At 38.8% G+C, this 21,140-nt stretch overlaps 2 protein-coding genes across 9 annotated transcripts in view; both read left to right on the forward strand.

Moving 5' to 3' along the window:
* The window catches only part of myo3b (myosin IIIB), a 581,719-nt gene extending 576,739 nt beyond the window's left edge, over nucleotides 1–4,980 (forward strand). For all 8 annotated transcript variants that reach the window (XM_087989045.1, XM_043693701.2, XM_043693699.2 and 5 more), the window contains one exon: nucleotides 4,257–4,980. The gene's annotated coding sequence lies outside the window, so the exon portion shown is untranslated. The remainder of the gene's footprint in view (nucleotides 1–4,256) is intronic.
* A 2,615-nt stretch (nucleotides 4,981–7,595) lies between these two features.
* sp5a (Sp5 transcription factor a) lies at nucleotides 7,596–9,517 on the forward strand. Its single transcript, XM_043694573.2, has 2 exons — nucleotides 7,596–7,818; nucleotides 8,000–9,517. The coding sequence occupies exons 1-2, from the start codon at nucleotides 7,768–7,770 to the stop codon at nucleotides 9,074–9,076; spliced, it is 1,128 nt and encodes a 375-aa protein (XP_043550508.1). The 5' UTR covers nucleotides 7,596–7,767; the 3' UTR covers nucleotides 9,077–9,517.
* The last annotated feature ends 11,623 nt before the right edge of the window (nucleotides 9,518–21,140 follow it).

The following is a 21,140-nucleotide window of genomic DNA, read 5'->3' on the forward strand; positions in this document are numbered from 1 at the left end:
ATAGAATAAACCAAGACCATTAGATGCAAACAAATGGTATTTGGATTCCAAAGGCAAGACTTTATCTCAAACAGGAATTAAAATATTAGCTTTTACATCCAAAGTTTCCATGAAAGATGTGCAAGTGTATATAACTGGATAAGAGATTTTAGTCACATCACTTTTAGTCTGAATATTTCATTAGGGTCTGTAAATGTTTAAACATGTCATACTTATGCACATATAATTGAAATCAATGCATTTTCCAAATTCAATGGATTTATGCTATCTTCTGTCTTAACTTGGTTTATAACTTAAATTCCTTCACTGCAAAGAACAAAAGAATTAAACCAATCTTTTCTTAATGCCTGACAACTTGCAGTTAATTTTTGATGGTGGTGTGTGGTGTTGTTACATGATTTAACCAAAGTGGAGTAAGCAACTTATTTGAGATTTTGTAGACTTTTCCTTCACGTGGGACGGATCTGAACTGAATGTAATTTTTTATGTTTTCTAAAATGGCTGCACAGATTTAATTCATGCCCTTGGCAATTTTAAATTACCAACCCATATTATACACATAGTTATCTGCTCCTACACAAAAAGGCAACAAAAAAAAACATCTTTTATTTGGAACCAAAGTGCTTAGAATTTCCTAGTTTCAAGCCAGAGTAGTGTTTTACCTCAAAATGTTATGCTTATTTAATAAAATAATTCAATATATGTATCTTAAGTATTGCACTGAAGTTGCAACTGCAAGACTCGGTAGACTACAGTCAATGTGCAGAAAATCACCATGATATCAGTGTAATTTGGAAAATATAAATTAATTTTTAACTCAAAATTCCTTCAGATTATATATAATAGCATATTTATAGAAAATTAGTTCTCCACTTTGCTAGAAAATATCAGGAGCTATCTACCAAGTGCAATGGTATGATTAGACAGTTAAACTGCCAAATAAATCTAGCAGTGTCTGTCATGAAACATTATATTTTCTTTTGTTCTTCCATTCTGTTTCAATACATTTTTGATTTTTAAAATTTGCTTTAATTTTTACAGATGCTATTTTTTCAGTATTTCGTCATGAGTCAATCTGTATCTTTATGTAGATTAAGTGAAATCCATGGGTCATTTAAATGAAAGTACAACACAATTTTGAATTAATGTATTGTGCTGTACAGTAGTGGGATGAGTAAATTCTTCTGATTATGACATGATTCCTGGTTGCAGTTAGAATATAGAACATACAACATTACAGGGAGTACAGGCCCTTCAGCCCTCGATGTTGCGCCGACCTGTGAAATTAATCTGATACCCATCTAACCTACACCATTCCATTATTATCCAAATGTATGTCCAATGCCCATTTAAATGCCCTTAATGTTGGCAAGTCTGCTACTGTTGCTGGCAGGCCGTTCCGTGCCCCTAATACTCCCTGATATCTGTCCTAAATCTATCACCCCCCAATTTAAAGCTATGTCCCCTCGTGTTAACCATCACCATCCGAGGAAAAAGGCTCTCACTGTCCACCCTATCTAACCCTCTAATTATCTTATACGTCTCGATTAAGTCACCTCTTAACCTTCTTCCCTCCAATGAAAACAGCCTCAGTTCCCTCAGCTTTTCCTCATAAGACTTCCCTTCCATACCAGGCAATGTCTTAGTAAATCTCCTCAGAACCCTTTCCAAAGCTTCCACATCCTTCCTATAATGCTGTAACCAGAACTGTACGCAATACTCCAGGTGCAGCTTTATTAGTGTCTTGTACAGCTGAAGCATGACCACGTGGCTCCGAAACTCAATACCCCTACCAATAAACGCCAACACACCATATGCCTTCTTAACAATCCTATCAACCTGAGTGGCAGCTTTCAGGGATTTATGCAACTGGACAACAAGATCTCTCTGTTCACCTACACTGCCAAGAATTTTACCATTAGCCCAATACTCTGCATTCCTGTTACTTATTCCGAAGTGAACTACCTCACACTTTTCCGCATTAAACTCCATTTGCCATTTCTCAGCCCAGCTCTGCAGCTTATCTATTTCCCTCTGTAACCCACAACATTCTTCGGCACTATCCACAACTCTGCCTATCTTAGTGTCATCCGCAAATTTACTAGCCCATCCTTCCATGCCAACATCCAGATCATTTATAAAAATGACAAACAACAGTGGCCCTCAAACAGATCCTTGTGGCACACCACTGGTAACTGAGCTCCAGGATTAACATTTCCCATCAATCACCACTCTCTGTCTTCTTTCAGCTAGCCAATTTCTGATTCAGTTGTGAAAGTAAAAGTGGGTGCTTTGTGAGGCTACTCATTTGCCATTGGAAGGGAAGGAAATTGACTCTTAGAGCATCCTGTGAACTTACACAGGAGTAGAAGTGGCAGATTTTTGGAAGCAACTTGGGGATCATCCTGATCACTGAGAATGAATTATTTCAGTGAAGACCTCCTTCCTTTTCAATCCATATGAGGTGGCTTAAATGATGCTGCTTGGAGTGACTATACTGAACAGTGTTTTGGGATTATCAAAATGATTCCAAATCATATTGTTAATCGTGCATTGTACACCAACTTTAATATTACAATGAAACATTGTGCACTCCAGTGCACCTCTTAAATTGATGTATAAACAGTAATTCATACAATTAAGCAAAGAAGATATTTAACATGCTTTCCTTTATTGATCAGAACATTGAATTTAGGAGTTGGGAGGTCATGTTGCGATTGTACAGGACATTGGTTAGGCTACTTTTGGAATATTGTGTGCACTTCTGGTCTCTCCCCTATAGGAAAGATGTTGTGAAACTTAGAATCATAGTGAAACTTGAAATGGTTCAGAAAAGATTTACAAGGATGTTGCCAGGGTTGGAGGGTTTGTGCTATAGGGTGAGGCTGAATAGGCTGGGGCTATTTTCTATGGAGCGTCGGAGGCTGAGGAGTGACCCTTTGGATGGTGTATAAAATCATGAGGGGCATGCATAGGTTAAGTAGACAGCCAGATAAAGTGGTGGAGCACTGGTACAGTTACAACATTTAAATCACATCTGGACAGGTACATGAATAGGAAGGGTTTGGACCGATATGGGCCAAGTGCTGGCAAATGGGACTAGATTCATTTATGATATCTGGTCAGCATGGATGAGTTGGAGCGAACAGTCTGTTTCCGTGCTGTACATCTTTATGACTCTATGTCAGTTAAAGCAGTTGGGGATTTTATATCCAAACTGCTGATTTTACACATAAGTGTTTTCCATAGTTAGGATTCAAACTAAGTGAAATGAAGATTATTCTGTAACTTTTTAAAAAAATTCTAATTGGATATTCCTTTTCGAGGTAATGCTAGAAATCCATTTAATCATTGATTAGTTCTACAACCTGACTTATGTATGTGCATTCCACATATGATTGTATCAAGTCATGCTTGTCATGCTAAAATAACTACTAATTGATTTGAAAAGCAGGAAATAGGACCAGCCCTTACAAAAGCAAGTCTAAGTTGATTTCCTGAATCCAAATTCATGAAAACAATTTATTCCATTCAAATTCTGAAGTATAAGAGCAAATTAAAAATGCAATGATTCACTTAGCTAGTCAACAGTTATAATCATGTACTATTGTATGTATATGATGATTGATAGTGTGTCACTTAACGTATTTAAAATGACCCACAATTTTCACCAACCTTACTGGCATAGATATAGATTGATTCCATAAGTAACTAGTGTTTATAAAAGCCTGTACTCTTATCATATAGTAAAAAGCAAAATAAAATGCCTTGAAGTAGAATGGAGAAACAGCAATCCGCTTTCACATTTTCTTTGGTGTGGCAAGAAAGTTCAGATTCCATATTAAGCATTGCATTTGGAATAGGAATATATTTTCTATACTTCCATGCACTTACCTTAGGAAATTTATTGTGCCAATAAATTTTGTGTTGATGGTTCAAATCCTGATGTTTTTTTCATGTGAATTAGCCTAAAAAATTATGGATTATATCTATTGGTAGAACATATATAGATAGTTTTTAGCAAGCTGTCAAAGGTGTTACAATTTCATTATTAGTCTTATTTTAGATTTCCAATATAATTTATAGTAGAAGTGAATGAATGAATTGTAACACAACATTCTTACAAGATTATTTTTAAATTCTTTATTAAAATTGAATATAGTGGAGTCAGAAAATTCTTGAACTCTTGTCAAAGTATTTTTTGTTTATCTTTAAAGATGAGCTACCAAATGGTTTTGTTTCTCTTCTTTCCTCAGATCAACTTTTACCCATTTGCACTTGAAGCCAAGCAACATGAGCAAATTGTGCATTAGATGTTTAAGTAAGCTTGAACAGTTATCATGCAATTGTTGTATTGAATAGTAGGGAAACTGATGATTTTTGTGATAAATATTATGCTTTCATTTGGTGTTGAATTGGAATCCAGGGCCACATGCTACTCATTTTGTGCCACTCGTATAGAAGTAGTTTATTACTAACACTGTTTGTAACATGGGGTCAGGAATGAATCCCATAATTCAAATCACTAATTTTTTGTCTCATTTTGTGGTAACTTTGGATGAAAACAAAATACATTTAGAATCTATTTTCTTGTTGAATTTCATCACTTGGTGTATGCTAAGATCAAATGCATTGTCTATCCTATTCATATGGTAATCAAATCTGAACTACTTTTACAAAGCATTTTTGATTGAAATTAAACTTTGTGCAACAAATGTTCAAAGATTTTAATGTCAACAGTCATGTTTGTTATTAAGTTGAAACATGCCTTGATTTACTCACCAGGTGAGTGATTTACTTTAATTAGCATGATGTGATGTAAAATATGTTGGCCGTCTCAGAGCATATTAGCATTGAACTTGAATTATAGTATTATTCCAATGAGTATGCATTTGTAGTCTATTGATGGTGTGAAAGCTGGTCGTACTAATCAATGTTTCAATAACAGCATCCAGTTCAATAAAATGATATATGCAATGATATCTAGTTTTCTATTCATTTGAATTTTTATATCACCTAATGTCGATAGTGCCACATTTGCCGGATTAGTTGTGCTATTCCTGATTTAGTTCTATCAAATATTCAGTTCAATTTTCCAAATCGGCAAGCAGGTCTTATTAAGATATTTCTAGAGGCACAAATCGTATAATAGAAGGCCAATTTAACTACATAACACTAAAAAAAAAGCTTAGACTTAAACACCCAATTCTTGCTCATTTTTCTTTCGAGGAACAATCTATCCAAACAAATCGCAACTATTAAAATGTAACTAATATCATTTTTTTTTAAATAATCAAGCTTCCTACGAAGTTTAAATATTATTTTAGTTTGGTCTTGCGGAAACTACAGCCTGAAATTTCATTGACCCATAAACAAAAATGATAGCTGATTGTGTTTTACTGCTATGATCTTGTGAAGCTGCTTATGCGAAACTAGTTTGTGAAATCGGAAAAGGCAAGATGCTTTGTGTTTGAAGATACTTTAAAATAATTTTCACTGTACATCCCTTAAACGTTAGTGGCACCATTTTTTTGGAATTCAATTTCGTAGCCATGTCCTCATAGCACTTCATGTGTAGCGCGTTTTAAAATAATAAAGAGCAAGTGAGCAAAACCCAAGTTAAATGCATTAACTTGACAGTACCCTGGCACAGCGTGAAACTCCCATCTTACCACGTCTGATTCTGGAGCCGTGGGAGAGGACTTGGCGCTTTAATCCCTTCAAAAGAGCCGCCCGTTTAAAACTATGCAAGACTCAAAAGTCTTTGAGAGGACACCGATTGTTGCTACAGGAAAGGATGATAAAGATCTCTGTGTGTTATCGTTTAGAAGGATTTCGTTTGCAATGTGAATACAATTGAAGTTAACGACAGCTGTCAGTATCATGTTACCTGAAGGAAGACTTCGTAGTTTTTTTTGAAAAAGAACACTTTTTTAAGTTAACCTAACATGTGCGTCTCAGCTTGTTTCTTGAACGTTAGTAACCAGTTCATATTTAAATTTCTGTATGTACCACAAGGCTAACACCATGACCCATGACAACATCAGTGTATAGTGTCCATTTTAGACCAATCCGCAGATTATCTATCTCCAGCCAATGTAGATTACCAGCACGCCCCATTAAAATAAATTTAAGTATGATTTCTGGTTTAACTGGTTTAATTTGTAAAAAAGAATTGATGAATGACACTACCCAATTAAATGGATGCGTCCAAATTATTTCCACTAATTAAACCGCTGGTTTTAGTTGATATACTAAATAGATAGCAAGCTTATGGGTTACTACGTATCTTTTTGTTTGATCTCATCATGATAACTAGCATAATTAAATCGACTTGACAAATTATGCAAATATGCATTATATTTTGCTTCTGTGAAGATATCAACTAGTGACTCCGCTGCAAACGTTGGATTGGAGTATTTGAAAAGCTGCTTAAGGCGGAGATCAGGCGGAGAAGAGTGAAATTGTTTCCACTTTCCTTGAACCGAGCTGCTCCGCCTCCGCAGTCTTTCACATTGCCACCACTTTAAGGGACTTAACAGAGCTATCAACAGCCTTCACATTCAGCCTCTGATCTCTCCAGTCGGGGACTCAAAACTTCACGCTTTTGCCGTTCCAATAGAGTGACCATTTTAGCGAACAGGACAAAGTTTTCGAGAGTTATACATTTTTTTCGTTACCGTTACACTGTTTTGATTCAGTGGTATTAAAACTTACTGCTTTCATTTAGTTAAACTATTGAAACACAGACGCTACAATGGGTTAAATTTGGTACAGGAATAAATCATCCTTTCCGTTGGCTTGAAGCAAATGACTTGGACTTACTATGGTGTGTTGAATATGTCTGGTAGGCACTGTGTAGTTTAATGTGTCTATTGACAATATGGTTATGAACGGCGAGATGTTATTCACTTTGTTATATATTTCCAGTACAATGACACCTTTATAAAACTGGAGACGAGGGGGTGTGTATGTTCCTGTTCCAACGCAGATAAAAGTGGCATTGTACTTTAAATTTCTCTGAAGGGTTCTTCCTTTTCAGATGTTTGGTCGACAGCGTGTCTTTAATATTGTATATCTCGGCAATGTTATTAAACTTTTCTCAAGTCAGCAAGCAACTCCTTCAGACTCAAAGCAAAACCATCCTGTTCGTGATGCCGTGTCGGCCGATTCATCTCCAATTGCTTTTATTTGCTAAAAGTCATCTACGCAATAATGTTGGGAGAGATTTGAAGAAGATAACAAAGGCATATTGTCACTTAGGGCTGTGCAACAAATCCTTAATTACAAAAAAAATCATATGACTTAAACATCCAATGCAATGGTCTCCTGGCGGCAGCCGTGCTTTGATCACGTAAATCCAATTATTTGTGTATATACATTTCCCACATAGTGATTACTTCATTAATTGTCCCGCCTTTATCTCCTCCTTTACCATCCCCCCTAATAATCAGTTCTTTTATACATACCAACAAACACGCCATAGGAGCTTTGTGTATTCAAAGGATTTGGTTTCCCTTCTGAAAGACCCGCTATTCTTTGATGATTGGGCAGCGGCAAACTTCAAAGCCATCAATCTTTCTCCTGACTGGCTGGCGGTCTACCAAAGTCTTATCAAATTCTAAGAAAGTGATCCCTCCACCACAGATATTCCAAGGATATCGCCGAATAGCAGCAGGAGGAAAGAAAGCTCTCTATGCGTCTGATTCCCTTTAGTACAACTTGAAACCTTGAATCGAGTCTCCCTTTCAACAATTTATACAGGGAATGGCTGCTGTGGCTGTTCTACGCAATGATTCTTTGCAAGCTTTTCTCCAGGTTCGTACTTTTCAGCATTTATTAAGTTTTGTTACAACAGAACGGGTCTTTTTTTTTGTTTTGAAACGTATACGAAGTACTTCCCACACAAAGTTGTATCAGGATTTGAACAGAGTTTGATTCCTTGCTGCTAAGTTTCAATTGATTACTTTTTTCTTCCCCCTCTTGTTTCACTACTCAGGATCGTACGCCAAATTCTTCTCCGGAGTCCGCCAAGCAGTCTCCACTGGCCCTCTTAGCTGCAACATGCAACCGAATCGGGCAGACTGGGTCAACGCATACTGATCTTTTTCAGGTCCCTTACGATCCAACCCTGAGTTCCCCGTCCCGCATTTTTCACCCTTGGAGTAACGAGATCCCGGCTAACCCAGGGGGAATCTCATCCCACTCCAGTTTAACTTTAACTCCTCCGAAGGTTCATCAGCTACCGCCTCATATCCAGGCGTCCTATGGGTCTCATGAACTTCCTCTAACTCCGCCGGCAGAGCCGTCGTACCCGTTTGAGCTCTCCCCCGTCAAAATGTTGCCTTCATCAATGCAGACCTTAGCTTCAAGCTGCCAGCCAACCTACGTCCCTGCGGTCAACTATGGTACGCCGACTCCTATCAGTTCAGCAATGTCAGGCTTTGTCCCAGCTGGATCCCCTCTACTTTCTCATCAACACAGGCATGTGTCACCCAACCAAGTGGAGGACATCCCGTGGTGGAGCATACAGCAGAGTAGCAGCGCAAGCCACCCCTCATCTATTGCACCTCATCGTTTCCCTCTCCAACGATCCTTGGTTTTGGGTCACTCAGACTTTGCCCAGTATCAAACCCAGATCGCGGCTCTTCTCCACACGAAATCTCCTCTGGCTACTGCCAGGAGGTGCAGAAGGTGCCGCTGTCCCAATTGCCAGTCTTCGAGCAGCGGGGATGAGCCCGGCAAGAAGAAACAGCACATTTGTCACATTCCGGGGTGCGGGAAGGTTTACGGCAAGACGTCTCACCTGAAGGCTCACCTGCGGTGGCACACTGGCGAGAGGCCCTTCGTCTGCAACTGGTTGTTCTGTGGCAAAAGTTTCACTCGATCAGACGAGCTCCAGAGGCATCTGAGGACTCACACTGGGGAGAAACGGTTCGCCTGCCCAGAATGTGGCAAGAGATTTATGAGAAGCGACCATCTGGCGAAGCACGTTAAAACTCACCAAAACAAAAAAACAAAACTTAGCGTGGAAAATGTGAAAAGGGAAGACGGGATTATGCCAGGACACAACTGAACAGTGGGGGTGGGGCACTGGAACAGGACTGTGTGGGCTGTTGATGCAACTAATAGCTTTTGGTGGTGCAATATCCTTGAAAAAAGAATATTTTAAGTGAAAGGAAGGTATTTCTGTAAATACTTTCTAATAACATGCTTCAATTAATTTCACAATTGGTCGCTATGCTTCGTTACGAAGTTGTATATATTTATAGGGACGTTAAATAACACAAGTTCTTTAACTTGAGGATTTCAACGGCGTCTTCGGTGAAAGATAAGAACTGCTGTGCATAGAGTATTTAATAGCTTTGATTTGAATGAAAGTGTTTTGCCTTTATCCAAGCTCAATGGGGAGTTCTAGCATGCTTTTTAAACTCCACACTCTTGTAAACTGAAACGACCTTTTACTGTGTGAAAATAAAAAAAAGTCCGTTTGGCTTAAATTAAACTACTCCCTGCTGGGTCAGTCTGACTTGATCTTTTCTTGTCTTTGCACTTTAAAAGAGTTTCATATCAACAGGATTTATTCAGGGTGCGCGAAGTTATTTTTATGAACGTGTTCTCAAAGGGTGAAAATCCTAAAACCTGATATTTTTAAGCATAGGCAGTGTGCACAGGCGTTTTGTATTCTGAACAGATTCATTTTAAGTAATTTTACACATCGTATCCATTTTTACATAGCTCACATTTGCGTTTATATTTCCTTTGAAGCTGTTCACGAGTCAAAAAATGGAAAATTGTTTATCCAGGGCTATGATTCAAGTTTTGATTACAGAATGTCAATTGGAACAACCGTATTAACTTGGGGAAACACTGGGTTTAAATAGTTGGTTATGGATTTAGTGAATGTTTTATATATGGGTCTAGTCTTGCTCACGGCTTTAACTTTCAAGGTAAGCAAAACTTTTTTTTTGTCTATGGGTTGGACAAATGAAAATATTCGCATTTTCCTCACCAAGTTAATGCTCAATAGTTAAAGTGTGAGGTTGTTAAACAAAAATCTTTTTTGAATCACAGCCTAATTTAATTTGCACTACTATTCAAATGCTGTGCAATTTTGCATATGGAGATTACACAATAAATACCTGGTCTAGTAGTAAAATGAAATTGTCATCCACTTAAATGAGGTGCACATTTATTCATCACTGGATGTATCAGTCATTGTTTAAAGATCCTTCAAATAGGCGCACAATGTCTACCTTCTGTGGCACTATTTACTCAATAGGTTATAACGTGTGGAGGCCAAGAGTTTTAAGATTTCAGTTTTTATTGTTGATTCTTGAGGAAAAAGTAACCCCAGTTAGGCGCAGGAAGAAAGCAGGGTAACTGCATGAAATCTATGGAAGCTAAACTTAAGATTTGCCAGTAATCTTTACGCTTAGATAAGTAGTTTGAAGGATTAATGCAATATTTTTAAACTAAAGTTTACTTTTCTTTCAACTTTACACGCATCTATGTTTCCCCTATAATACTTCTATTTAACTTTAAAATTATTGATTTCCCTTTTACAGGAAGCTTGCTGGTCTAAATGTGACAAGGATGCATAGGTTTAATTGGCTTTGCAATTTGCCTTTTAAGAGTCGCATTATGGAGAAAACCATATGCGGTTAAATCGTCCATCTCTGTTTAATATCGAAAAATGACCAACATCGAATATAATTTGCTTTTGGCTACACTGAAGAGCTGTCAGCAGATTAACGTGAACTTTATGAGAAACGCAGTGATTATTAATACAATTAAAACGGATTTTTAGACAGAATTGTATAGGTTGGACATGATCAGCCATATTGTCTGTAACCACGTTTTTACTGCTGGATTGCATTGATGGTGTCTGAGAAGTTACTTCTACTAAAGTTCTATGTGAGCAGAAGTCGTATCGTGTAAAGAGAATGGCAACATATTCATAACTTTATAAAGTTTAACGTGATGATTAAGGTTATTCAATGACAGGTAACTGAATATATTAAAAATCCTTTCCGCCTAAGTATGGTTACATGAGATGTTTTACAGAAAACTGAATTAAGTTTGTGTTTGCGAACTGTTTCATGTTCAAGTAAGTAAAAATGCTTGTTGCCGATGTGAAATTGTCTGATCCAGTTTAGTACACCTAAAATAATCCGCACTTTCAGGTAAATGCACAATATCAAAAGTGTTACTATCCAGTTTTTATGGTGACCAAGTTACTACTACTTGGAAACTTAATGTAACACGTGGGCCTTGTATGAGTTGTGAACTTCTTCATTTGTCAGTGTCTTTTGATCTCGATTTCCATTTCCTTGTCTCTATTATGTCATTCTGCTATTCATTTTATTGACCGTTTCGGGATAAATCCTTAGTTAAACAAATGAGGTTTTCTCTTGTAAGGCTCGCTTTATCTTTGTCTTTATAGGACTTTATGACTGTATAGATTACTCAACTAAAGCAGAGGAAGTTGTAAATTAAATCCACTTCAGATAACACTTCACCGTCAGTAACAGAGGCAGGAGGTTGTGCATTGCACCCTTTTTATTGCTACTTCACAAGCTCTAGTGACCCTCCGACTTCTGCCCTCCCCCACTCCTTCCTCCCGCGCCCCCCCCCCCCCCAACAAGGGTGTAAACCTCCAGCCACCCACCTACCTTTTTAAATCTTTGATAAGTGGTTCACAAGTACATATTTGAAAACATAATTCCATGTCTAACAAATATTACAACTTCAAAATACAGTCAAAACAAGTTGATTTTCCGTTCTCAAAGTTCAACGAAGTTCAACGAAGGTTTCTGACAACTGATCTGTCATTGTGTACCTATTAGGGTGAAACTTATTTTTTCGGTAAGGAATATATTCTTTGTTTTCCCTTAGTGTTTTTTCAAATATTTTGTACGTGAATAACTTTGTAGCATGCCTAGTTTACACGAAGACGACCAATAATCTCCGTATGCGATGCAATCATTTTTAAAATGGCCTAAAAAGTGCTCTGCATAGTTGCAATGGTCAGTGTTTGCCCTTAATCACCAGCTCACCATGTCTCTCAGCAGCGCCCTCTAATGCAAATTGCAAGATACAATGACAGCTAAATAGTAATCTCAAGTGTCAAATGTGGTTTCTTGTGTAATAAATTCCACGTAATAAATCTTGCTAGAATATTTGCATACTAAATGAAAAAGTTGGAAGATCTACATACGAATAAGAATGTAACTAGTAGTCTGCCTACAAAAAAAGGTCTGTGTCTTCACAACTGTTTATCGAGCAAGTCAAAATTCATGCCAAGTCACTAAGAGACGTCATGGTGCTTTTACTCCTTTGATCTCAATGGATCTTTGTGTTGTGCTAAGCTCCATAGAACATGTCACCTACCTGCCAATAACAAATGACATTAAATATGCTTTCACCCACGCATAGAAAAATATAACCAGCATTTAGCCAATTACAATTTTTTTCTGACATGTTTTTTAAAATTGTACAAAAATGAGCAAAGTAGCAAGGGTGACTTAATTTGACTAAACTAAATTCTGTATTTATGGCTTTTAACACTGAACCCAAGAGTCTCCGTTGTGTATTCCAGCAACTTTCAGTAGATAACATCTGTGTCCGTCAAATCTTTAGCCCAATCCCCAACCAAAAGAATAGGAGCTTATTTTCTCACTGTCATTTAGTGTGCTTAAAAATTGCACCATGTTTTAGGTGAACATTACTTATTATATAGTTGTTAAATAAGTAAAGATAACAGAATACTGTTGCTTTTCTTTTTGAAATGTCAATACTGTCCACTGTGACAGAGGAAAACTAATGCGTTGCCTTCATTGTGTTTTTTGTATTATACTAAGAAGTAATTTAAAGAGTGACTTTTGTAATCTTTTATACCTTTTATCATATTCTTGGTATAGAGTTTTGAATTATGGCATAGGTAAGAGGGAGCTGCAGAGTTAGTGCATGTATGTGTTTTGATATTACCAAATTCCTTCCATTCTAGATTTCCCAAGGATTATACAGTTGCATACATAGCCTAGTTATTCTTGGAAAAAAACTGGAGAGGTACACTGGAAACGTTAGGTCAGTTAACCTAAAATGCTAGAAACTCATGCCTGTGTTGATTGCTCTGAGAAAAATCTTATGATTAAGATATCTATGAAGATAAGATGAAACCAATAGATGCGATATACTTAAATTTTTCAAACAAACAAATTGATAAATTGCATGTGCCACAAATCAAAACTCTATCATATTCTTGGTAGAAAAAGTACAAAAGATTACAAAGTCTCACTTTAAATTATTTCTTAGTATAATACAAGAAATGCAATAAAGGCAACACATTAGTTTTTCTCTACCACAGTGGACTGTATTGACATTTGAAAATGAAAACAACAGTATTCTGTTACCCTTGCTCTATTTTACAAGATTAGGACTCATGGGATTGAGTATTAGTTGTGATCAAAGATTAGTTAATGGGTAGAAAGCAGAAAGTAGGAAAAATTTAACATTTTTGAGTTGACTGATTGCAAATAGAACTGGATAGCACTGGCACATTACTGTGACTTTAAACAAAAAAGACCAAATAACCTCTTAAAGAGAGGTTTTAAGACCGAAGTGATGAGCTGTCTAGTTGGAATGCAGGTAAACAGTTTGCGAGGTCTTGAGTTTTTTGTTTAAAGTTGGAACAATAGAAGCAGCCTGGATGATTGTGACCAGCTCCCACAGATCAGAATTTATAGTTTTTTAGATGTGACATACAGCTTGAGTTGCTGTTGGAGTCTCAACGGGGTTGGAAGCTGCAGTAAGGTCTCCTGGCTCCTCTTCTCTCTGAGTTTTTGCTTGATATTTCTCTCTCTCCCTCCCTGCCTCTGTTGTGTTATATGTGAGAAAATCAGATTTCTGAATTTGTCATTTTGCAGAGTGGTATGTTTATGGGTTGTTACTATATTGGAATAGTTAATGGAATAATAGATACGGCAACTATTACTAATTAAGTTTTCCAAAAGAACTCTAAATTTATCTTCCTTTTGTTGTCTTTTAAGTAGTGTTTAAATAAATTGTATTGTGCTTAATGTTGAGTAGTTTGACCAGTCGCATTGCATCTGGAACACTTTAGATTTGCCTTTAAAATAGGAAAGAGTTAAGGTCTAGGTTACCTTCTTGAAATATTTTGAGGAGGTCTGGTCTGGTTCACAACTCCACAAAGATCAGTACATAATATATATTTATAACCTATATTAAGAAAGGCATTGATAAAAAGACTATGCAATAATCAAAGTTTGCTGAATACACAGATAGGAAAGGAAGCAGTGAGGAGGATGCAGATCTGTAGAGATGGATTGAATGAGTGGCAAGACAAAAGGACATGGACCATATAGTAAAGTGTTAAGTTTTCCACTTCAGTAGGAAAAATGAAGACAAATAGCAAGTTGCTTTTTAGATGGTGAGAGATAGGGAATGTTTGATGATTAGATGGACCTTGATGTTTTTGTACATGAATCATAGCATGTTAACATGCAGACACAGCAAGCAATCAAAATATGTCGAATGTTATATTAGCTTTTGGTATAAAATGATTTGAATTATAAGAATAAAGAGATCGCATTACAATTGTACAGGGCATTGGTGAGGAATGCTTGGAGAAATCTTCCCTTTCCTGAAGAATTGGTCTTAAACATGGGACTGGGAGCAATGTGTTAAATGAGGATTTTGGCTTAGAGATCTGATGAGTTCCCACTAATGGGAAATTTTGCTGGAGATGGGTCATCAACAGAAGAAACTATCCACCTGGCAGCATGTGTAGCTGATAATGAGTAATTAAAGGATGATTAGGCATAACCAGACACTGACACTGACATAGAAATCTGATCTTGAAGGTTTGTGGTACGGTAGCAGTGTCCCTACCGCTGGGCTAGATGTCCAAGTTGAAGTCCCCATATGGAGGTGTGTCACAGCCAATCCGAACAGGATGGTTAAAAATCTAGAAATTTAAATCTTGTCAATGTCATATGAGCCACATGTTGTGCCAGCGTCAGCAACTCTGCTGAGGCAGATCCTCTGCAGTAGACCATTGTACAGTGAAAGCTTATCTGTTATGGAAATACAGAAGAGAGCCAAAAGGGATGAGTCTCAATGCAGTGGGTCTTCTGACAGGGAAAAGAGTCTGTGATTTGAAGTTGGTCAGATTGGGCCAACATAAGCAGTAAGGAAATCAGGACTGACCACTGGTCATGGGATCCATTTACTCAGTGCTCATGGAAGAAGAGGACGAAAGGACAATGGACAGCAACACAGATAGACAACAGGAAGCATGTAATGCAGACTGTTTGGAAGGAGGAAGGAAGCAGAAAATCTCTTGAAGCAGCGGAGCTGCAAAAGGCTAAGCCTCTCCAGATCCTGTAATCAGGATGATTACAAATATGTGTTCTTTTCTAGATGAGGTCCCCAGAATGTAGGTGATCACCTAATGTCCACGACAGTGAAGGTGACAGTTGCTCTTAACATGCATGTCACTCAGTCATGTCAGTTTTTGTTTGGCTGAGGAAATTTGTTGAACCTCTCTAGCATACTGCCGTTCAATAGGTTTGTGGCTGATCTTTTCATGGACTCAGCTCCACTTACCTGCCCACTCACTGTAACCTTTAATTCCTTTACTTTTCAATAGATAATAGACAATAGGTGCAGGAGTAGGCCATTCTGCCCCTCGAGCCTGCACCACCATTCATTATGATCATGGCTGATCATCCTCAATCAGTATCCTGTTCCTGCCTTAACTCCATAACCCTTGATTCCACTATCCTTGACAGCTCTATCCAACTCTTTCTTAAATGAATCCAGAGACTGGGCCTCCACTGCCCTCTGGGGCAGAGCATTCCACACAGCCACCACTCTCTGGGTGAAGACGTTTCTCCTCATCTCTGTCCTAAATGGCCTACCCCTTATATTTAAGCTGTGTCCTCTGGTTCGGGACTCACCCATCAGCGGAAACATGTTTCCTGCCTCCAAAGTGTCCAATCCTTCAATAATCTTATACGTCTCAATCAGATCCCCTCTCAGTCTTCTAAACTCAAACATCTATCTATCTTTGCCTTGAAAGCATTCAATGAAGTAGCCTCAGCTGTTTCACTGGGCAGGGAATTTCACGGATTCACAACCTTGGGTGAAGAAGTTAACGCATTAACTCATTAACTCAGTCCTAAATCTGCTCCCTCATATTTCGAGGCTATGTTCCCTAGTTCTAGCTTCACACACCAATAGAAACAACTTCCCTGCTTCTATCTTATCTATTCCCTTCCATTTCCATCTAGAAGGACAATAGCATCAGATACATGGGAACATGGGAGCACCACCACAAGATCCCTCCAAGTCACTCACCATCCTGAGTTGAAAATATATTGCCATTCTTTCACTCTCACTGAGCCAAAATCTTGGAATTTCCTCCATAAGGGCATTGCAGGTCAACCTACAGCATGTGGACTGCAGTGGTTCAGGAAGACAGCTCACCACCACCTTCTCAAGGGCAACAATCAATAAATGTTGGCCAGCCAGCGATGAATGAATGAATAAAATAGAAGTCATTGTGCTCATTAAGATATTATCTAAGCAGGTGAAACTTTCATTACTAGGAAGAGCTACATGCCCTGAACATTCAAACCATCCGTGACCACCATAAATATTTTGCAGAAGTTTGTAGAAGGTTCCCAGACAGCTGCTATGACTCCTCATTCTTGGGTAGTCTCAAGTGCTGCAACTATTCAGCTCACCGGAAGGCCTTTCAAAGGGATCCTGGGTGAAATCGGATAATAGTGGAAGGCATGGTTATGATGCTCATTTAGAATCCATTAGCAGAGTGTGAGGACCATTATTACAGATGTCACAGCTCCACCAGGGCAACAATCAAGCAGAGCATTAGACCATTGGACTTTTCAAGACACTTTTCAGATGTCTTGGGTGCATTTGGTAGAGCTCCCATTATACATCTATAAGAGTTTCTCACATACTGGTCATGTGCTGAAATTTGTACAGAGTACAAAGAGAAACCAAACATATAAATCTGATATGTTGAGCCAGCACCTCTGCATCTCTGCTCATGCAGAGACACAGTGGGAGGCTATTGTGCAATGAAAACTTAATGCAGTTACAGTTATACAAAGGTGAAACAGTAGGGATGATCTCTTATGTTGTCAGGGATGCAATGAAGCATGCAGAGTGCTGTCATGAAAAATATCTGTGTTTCAAGTTGGTGTGCATTTGGCCGGCCCAAGCTATAGAGAAAAGTAGACATGAGTATTAGTCATCATTGGATCATGAAAAATCACCTATACAGTATATTCAAAAAGAAAGCGGACCCAATGAATACAGTCCACCAATTTCTCAGCAATAAACCCCAACAAGCAGACAAACAAGTCCAGAAACCCTAGCCACTCTCCCCTATATCAAAGACATCTCAGAAATGACTGCCAGTCTACTCAGACCACTTGGCATCATGCTAGCCCACCAACCCACCAACACACTAAAACAGCAGCTAATGAACTTGAAAAATCCGATACAGACAACAAGGAAAACTAATATCATTTACAAAATACCTTGCAAGAACTGTGACAAACACTACATTGGACAAACAGGCAAAAAACTAGCCACCAGGATACATGAACATTAACTTGCCACAAAAAGACATGACCCTCTCTAATTAGTATCCTTACATACAGATCAGGAAGGATACAAGGTAGGACTAATAAATTAAACTGCATTTATTTCAATGCAAGGGGCCTAACAGGGAAGGCAGATGAACTCAGGGCATGGTTAGGAACATGGGACTGGGATTTCAAAGCAATTACAGAAACATGGCTCAGGGATGGACAGGACTGGCAGCTTAATGTTCCAGGATGCAAATGCTACAGGAAGGATAGAAAGGGAGGCAAGAAAGGAGGGGGAGTGGCATTTTTGATAAGGGATAGCATTACAACTATGCTGAGGGAGGATATTCCCAGAAATACATCCAAGGAGGTTATTTGGGTGGAACTGAGAAAGAAGAAAGGGATGATCACCTTATTGGGATTGTATTATAGACCCCCTAATAGTCAGAGGGAAATTGAGAAACAAACTTGTAAGGAGATCTCAGCTATCTGTAAGAATAATAGGGTAGTTATGGTTGGGGATTTTAACTTTCCAAACATCGACTGGGACAGCCATAGTGTTAAAGGTTTAGATGGAGAGTAATTTGTTAAGTGTGTACAAGACAATTTTCTGATTCAGTATGTGGATGTACCTACTAGAGAAGGTGCAAAATTTGATTTACTCTTGGGAAATAAGGCAGGGCAGGTGACTGAGGTGTCAGTGGGGGAGCACTTTGGGGCCAGCGACCATAATTCTGTTAGTTTTAAAATAGTGATGGAAAAGGATAGACCAGATCTGAAAGTTGAAGTTCTAAATTAGAGAAAGGCCAATTTTGATGGTATTAGGCAAGAACTTTCGAAAGCTGATTGGAGGCAGATGTTGGCACTTAAAGGACGGTTTGGAATATGGGAAGTCTTCAGAAATGAGATAACAAGAATCCAGAGAATGTATATTCCTGTATAGGGAATGCTGGATGACTAAAGAAATTGAGGGTTTGGTTAAGAGAAAGAAGGAAGCATATGTCAGGTATAGACAGGAGAGATCGAGTGAATCCTTAGAAGAGTATAAAGGAAGTCGGAGTATACTTAAGAGGGAAATCAGGAGGGCAAAAAGGGGACATGAGGTAGCTTTGGCAAATAGAATTAAGGAGATTCCAAAGGGTTTTTACATTAAGGACAAAAGGGTAACTAGGGAGAGAATAAGGCCCCTCAAAGATCAGCAATGCGGCCTTTGTGTGGAGCTGCAGAAAATGGAGGAGATACTGAATGAGTATTTTGCATCAGTATTTACTATCAAAAAGGATATGGAAGATATAGTCTATAGGGAAATAGATGGTGACATCTTGCAAAATGTCCAGATTACAGAGGAGAAAGTGCTGGATGTCTTGAAATGAGTAAAGATGGATAAATCCCCAGGACCTGATCAGGTGTACCCGAGAACTCTGTGGGAAGCTAGAGAAGTGATTGCTGGGGCTCTTGCTGAGATATTTGTATCATCGATAGTCACAGGTGAGGTGCCGGAAGACTGGAGGTTGGCAAACATGGTGCCACTGTTTAAGAAGGGTCGTAAGGACAAGCCAGGGAGCTATAGACCAGTGAGCCTGGTGGGCAAGTTGTTGGAGGGAATCCTGAGGGACAGGATGCATGTGTATTTGGAAAGGCAAGGACTGATTAGGGATAGTCTACATGGCTTTGTGCATGGGAAATCATGTCTCACAAATTTGATTGAGTTTTTTGAAGAATTAACAAAGAAGATTGATGAGGGCAGAGCAGTAGATGTGATCTGTATGGACTTCAGTAAGGCGTTCGACAATGTTCCCCATGGGAGACTGATTAGCAAGGTTAGATCTCATGGAATACAGGGAGAACTAGCCATTTGGATACAGAACTGGCTCAAAGGTAGAAGACAGAGGGTGGTGGTGGTGGAGTGTAGTTTTTCAGGCTGGAGGCCTGTGACCATTGGAGTCCCACAAGGATCGGTGCTGGGTCCTCTACTTTTTATCATTTACATAAATGATTTGGATGCGAACGTAAGAGGTACAGTTAGTAAATTTGCAGATGACACCAAAATTGGAGGTGTAGTGGACAGTGAAGACGGTTACCTCAGATTACAACAGTATCTTGACCAGATGGGCCAATGGGCTGAGAAGTGGCAGATGGAGTTTAATTCAGAGAAATGCGAGGTGCTGCATTTTGGGAAAGCAAATCTTAGCAGGACTTATACACTTAATGGTCAGGTCCTAGGGAGTGTTGCTGAACAAAGAGACCTTGGAGTGCAGTTTCATAGTTCCTTGAAAGTGGAGTCGCAGGTAGATAGGATAGTGAAGAAGGTGTTTGGTATGCTTTCCTTTATTGGTCAGAGTATTGAGTACAGGAGTCGGGAGGTCATGTTGCGGCTGTACAGGACATTGGTTAGGCCACTGTTGGAATATTGCATGCAATTCTGGTCTCCTTCCTATCGGAAATATGTTGTGAAACTTGAAAGGTTTGAGAAAAGATTTACAAGGATGTTGCCAGGGTTGTAGGATTTGAGCTATAGGGAGAGGCTGAACAAGCTGGGTCTGTTTTCCCTGGAGCATCGGTGGCTGAGAAGTGACCTTAGAGAGGTTTACAAAATTATGAGGGGCATCGATAGGGTAAATAGGCAAAGTCTTTTCCCTGGGGTGGGGGAGTCTAGAACTAGATGGTATAGGTTTAGTGTGAGAGTGGAAAGATATAAAAGAGACCTAAGGGGCAACTTTTTCACACAGAGGGTGGTACGTGTATGGAATGAGTTGCCAGAGGAAGTGGTGGAGGCTGGTACATTTGCAACATTTAAGAAGCATTTGGATGGGTATATGAATGGGAAGGGTTTGGAGGGATATGGGCTGGGTGCTGGCAGGTGGGAGTACATTGGGTTGGGATATCTGGTCGGCATGGATGGGTTGGACCTAAGGGTCTGTTTCCATCCTGTACATCTCTATGACTCTATGACCACTTCGACTGGGACACCACATGCATTCTAGGACAAGCCAAACAGAGACATGCACGAGAATTCCGAGAAGCATGCATTCCAACTGGAACTCGAACAACAAACACATTTACTTGGATCCCATTTACCACCCCCCGAGAAAAATAACAGGAAATGACAGCACCACAGGAAATGACATCACCATGGGAAATGACATCACCAACCAAGGAAACCTAAACACATAAATACAAAGCGGACCATACTACCAGTGCTTCATCCAGAGGCTCACTGATGATTTTACCTAGTATAGTGACAAAATATGTGAAAAAGAACCTTCTAACTCAGCAAGCAAACCTACATCCATTGACTTGTATAATTTTACTATGAGCATTATTAATATCATTTGTGTACAGAATTAGTTTTACTTTATTACTCTCCCTCATTTGTTTGGTCAGCAATTGTGGCTGCCAGAGATGAGAGGAAAGTGGATTGATGAGGCAAATAAAACTCACAGTGGGACTGATTATTAGGGGTGGCCATTTGGTATGGTATATCCATTCCACATC

This window comes from Chiloscyllium plagiosum, unplaced genomic scaffold (genome assembly GCF_037043375.1).
Source record: "Chiloscyllium plagiosum isolate Xiang-an unplaced genomic scaffold, Cpla_swu_hap1 HiC_scaffold_7, whole genome shotgun sequence".
NCBI classification, from domain to species: domain Eukaryota; kingdom Metazoa; phylum Chordata; class Chondrichthyes; order Orectolobiformes; family Hemiscylliidae; genus Chiloscyllium; species Chiloscyllium plagiosum.

Excerpts from the sequence above, each read along its gene's own strand:
- sp5a (XM_043694573.2), top strand. The coding sequence starts at position 7,768 with ATGGCTGCTGTGGCTGTTCTACGCAATGATTCTTTGCAAGCTTTTCTC. Across the intron at positions 7,819-7,999 it reads CTTTGCAAGCTTTTCTCCAG|GATCGTACGCCAAATTCTTC; the intron begins GTTCGTACTTTT and ends TTCACTACTCAG.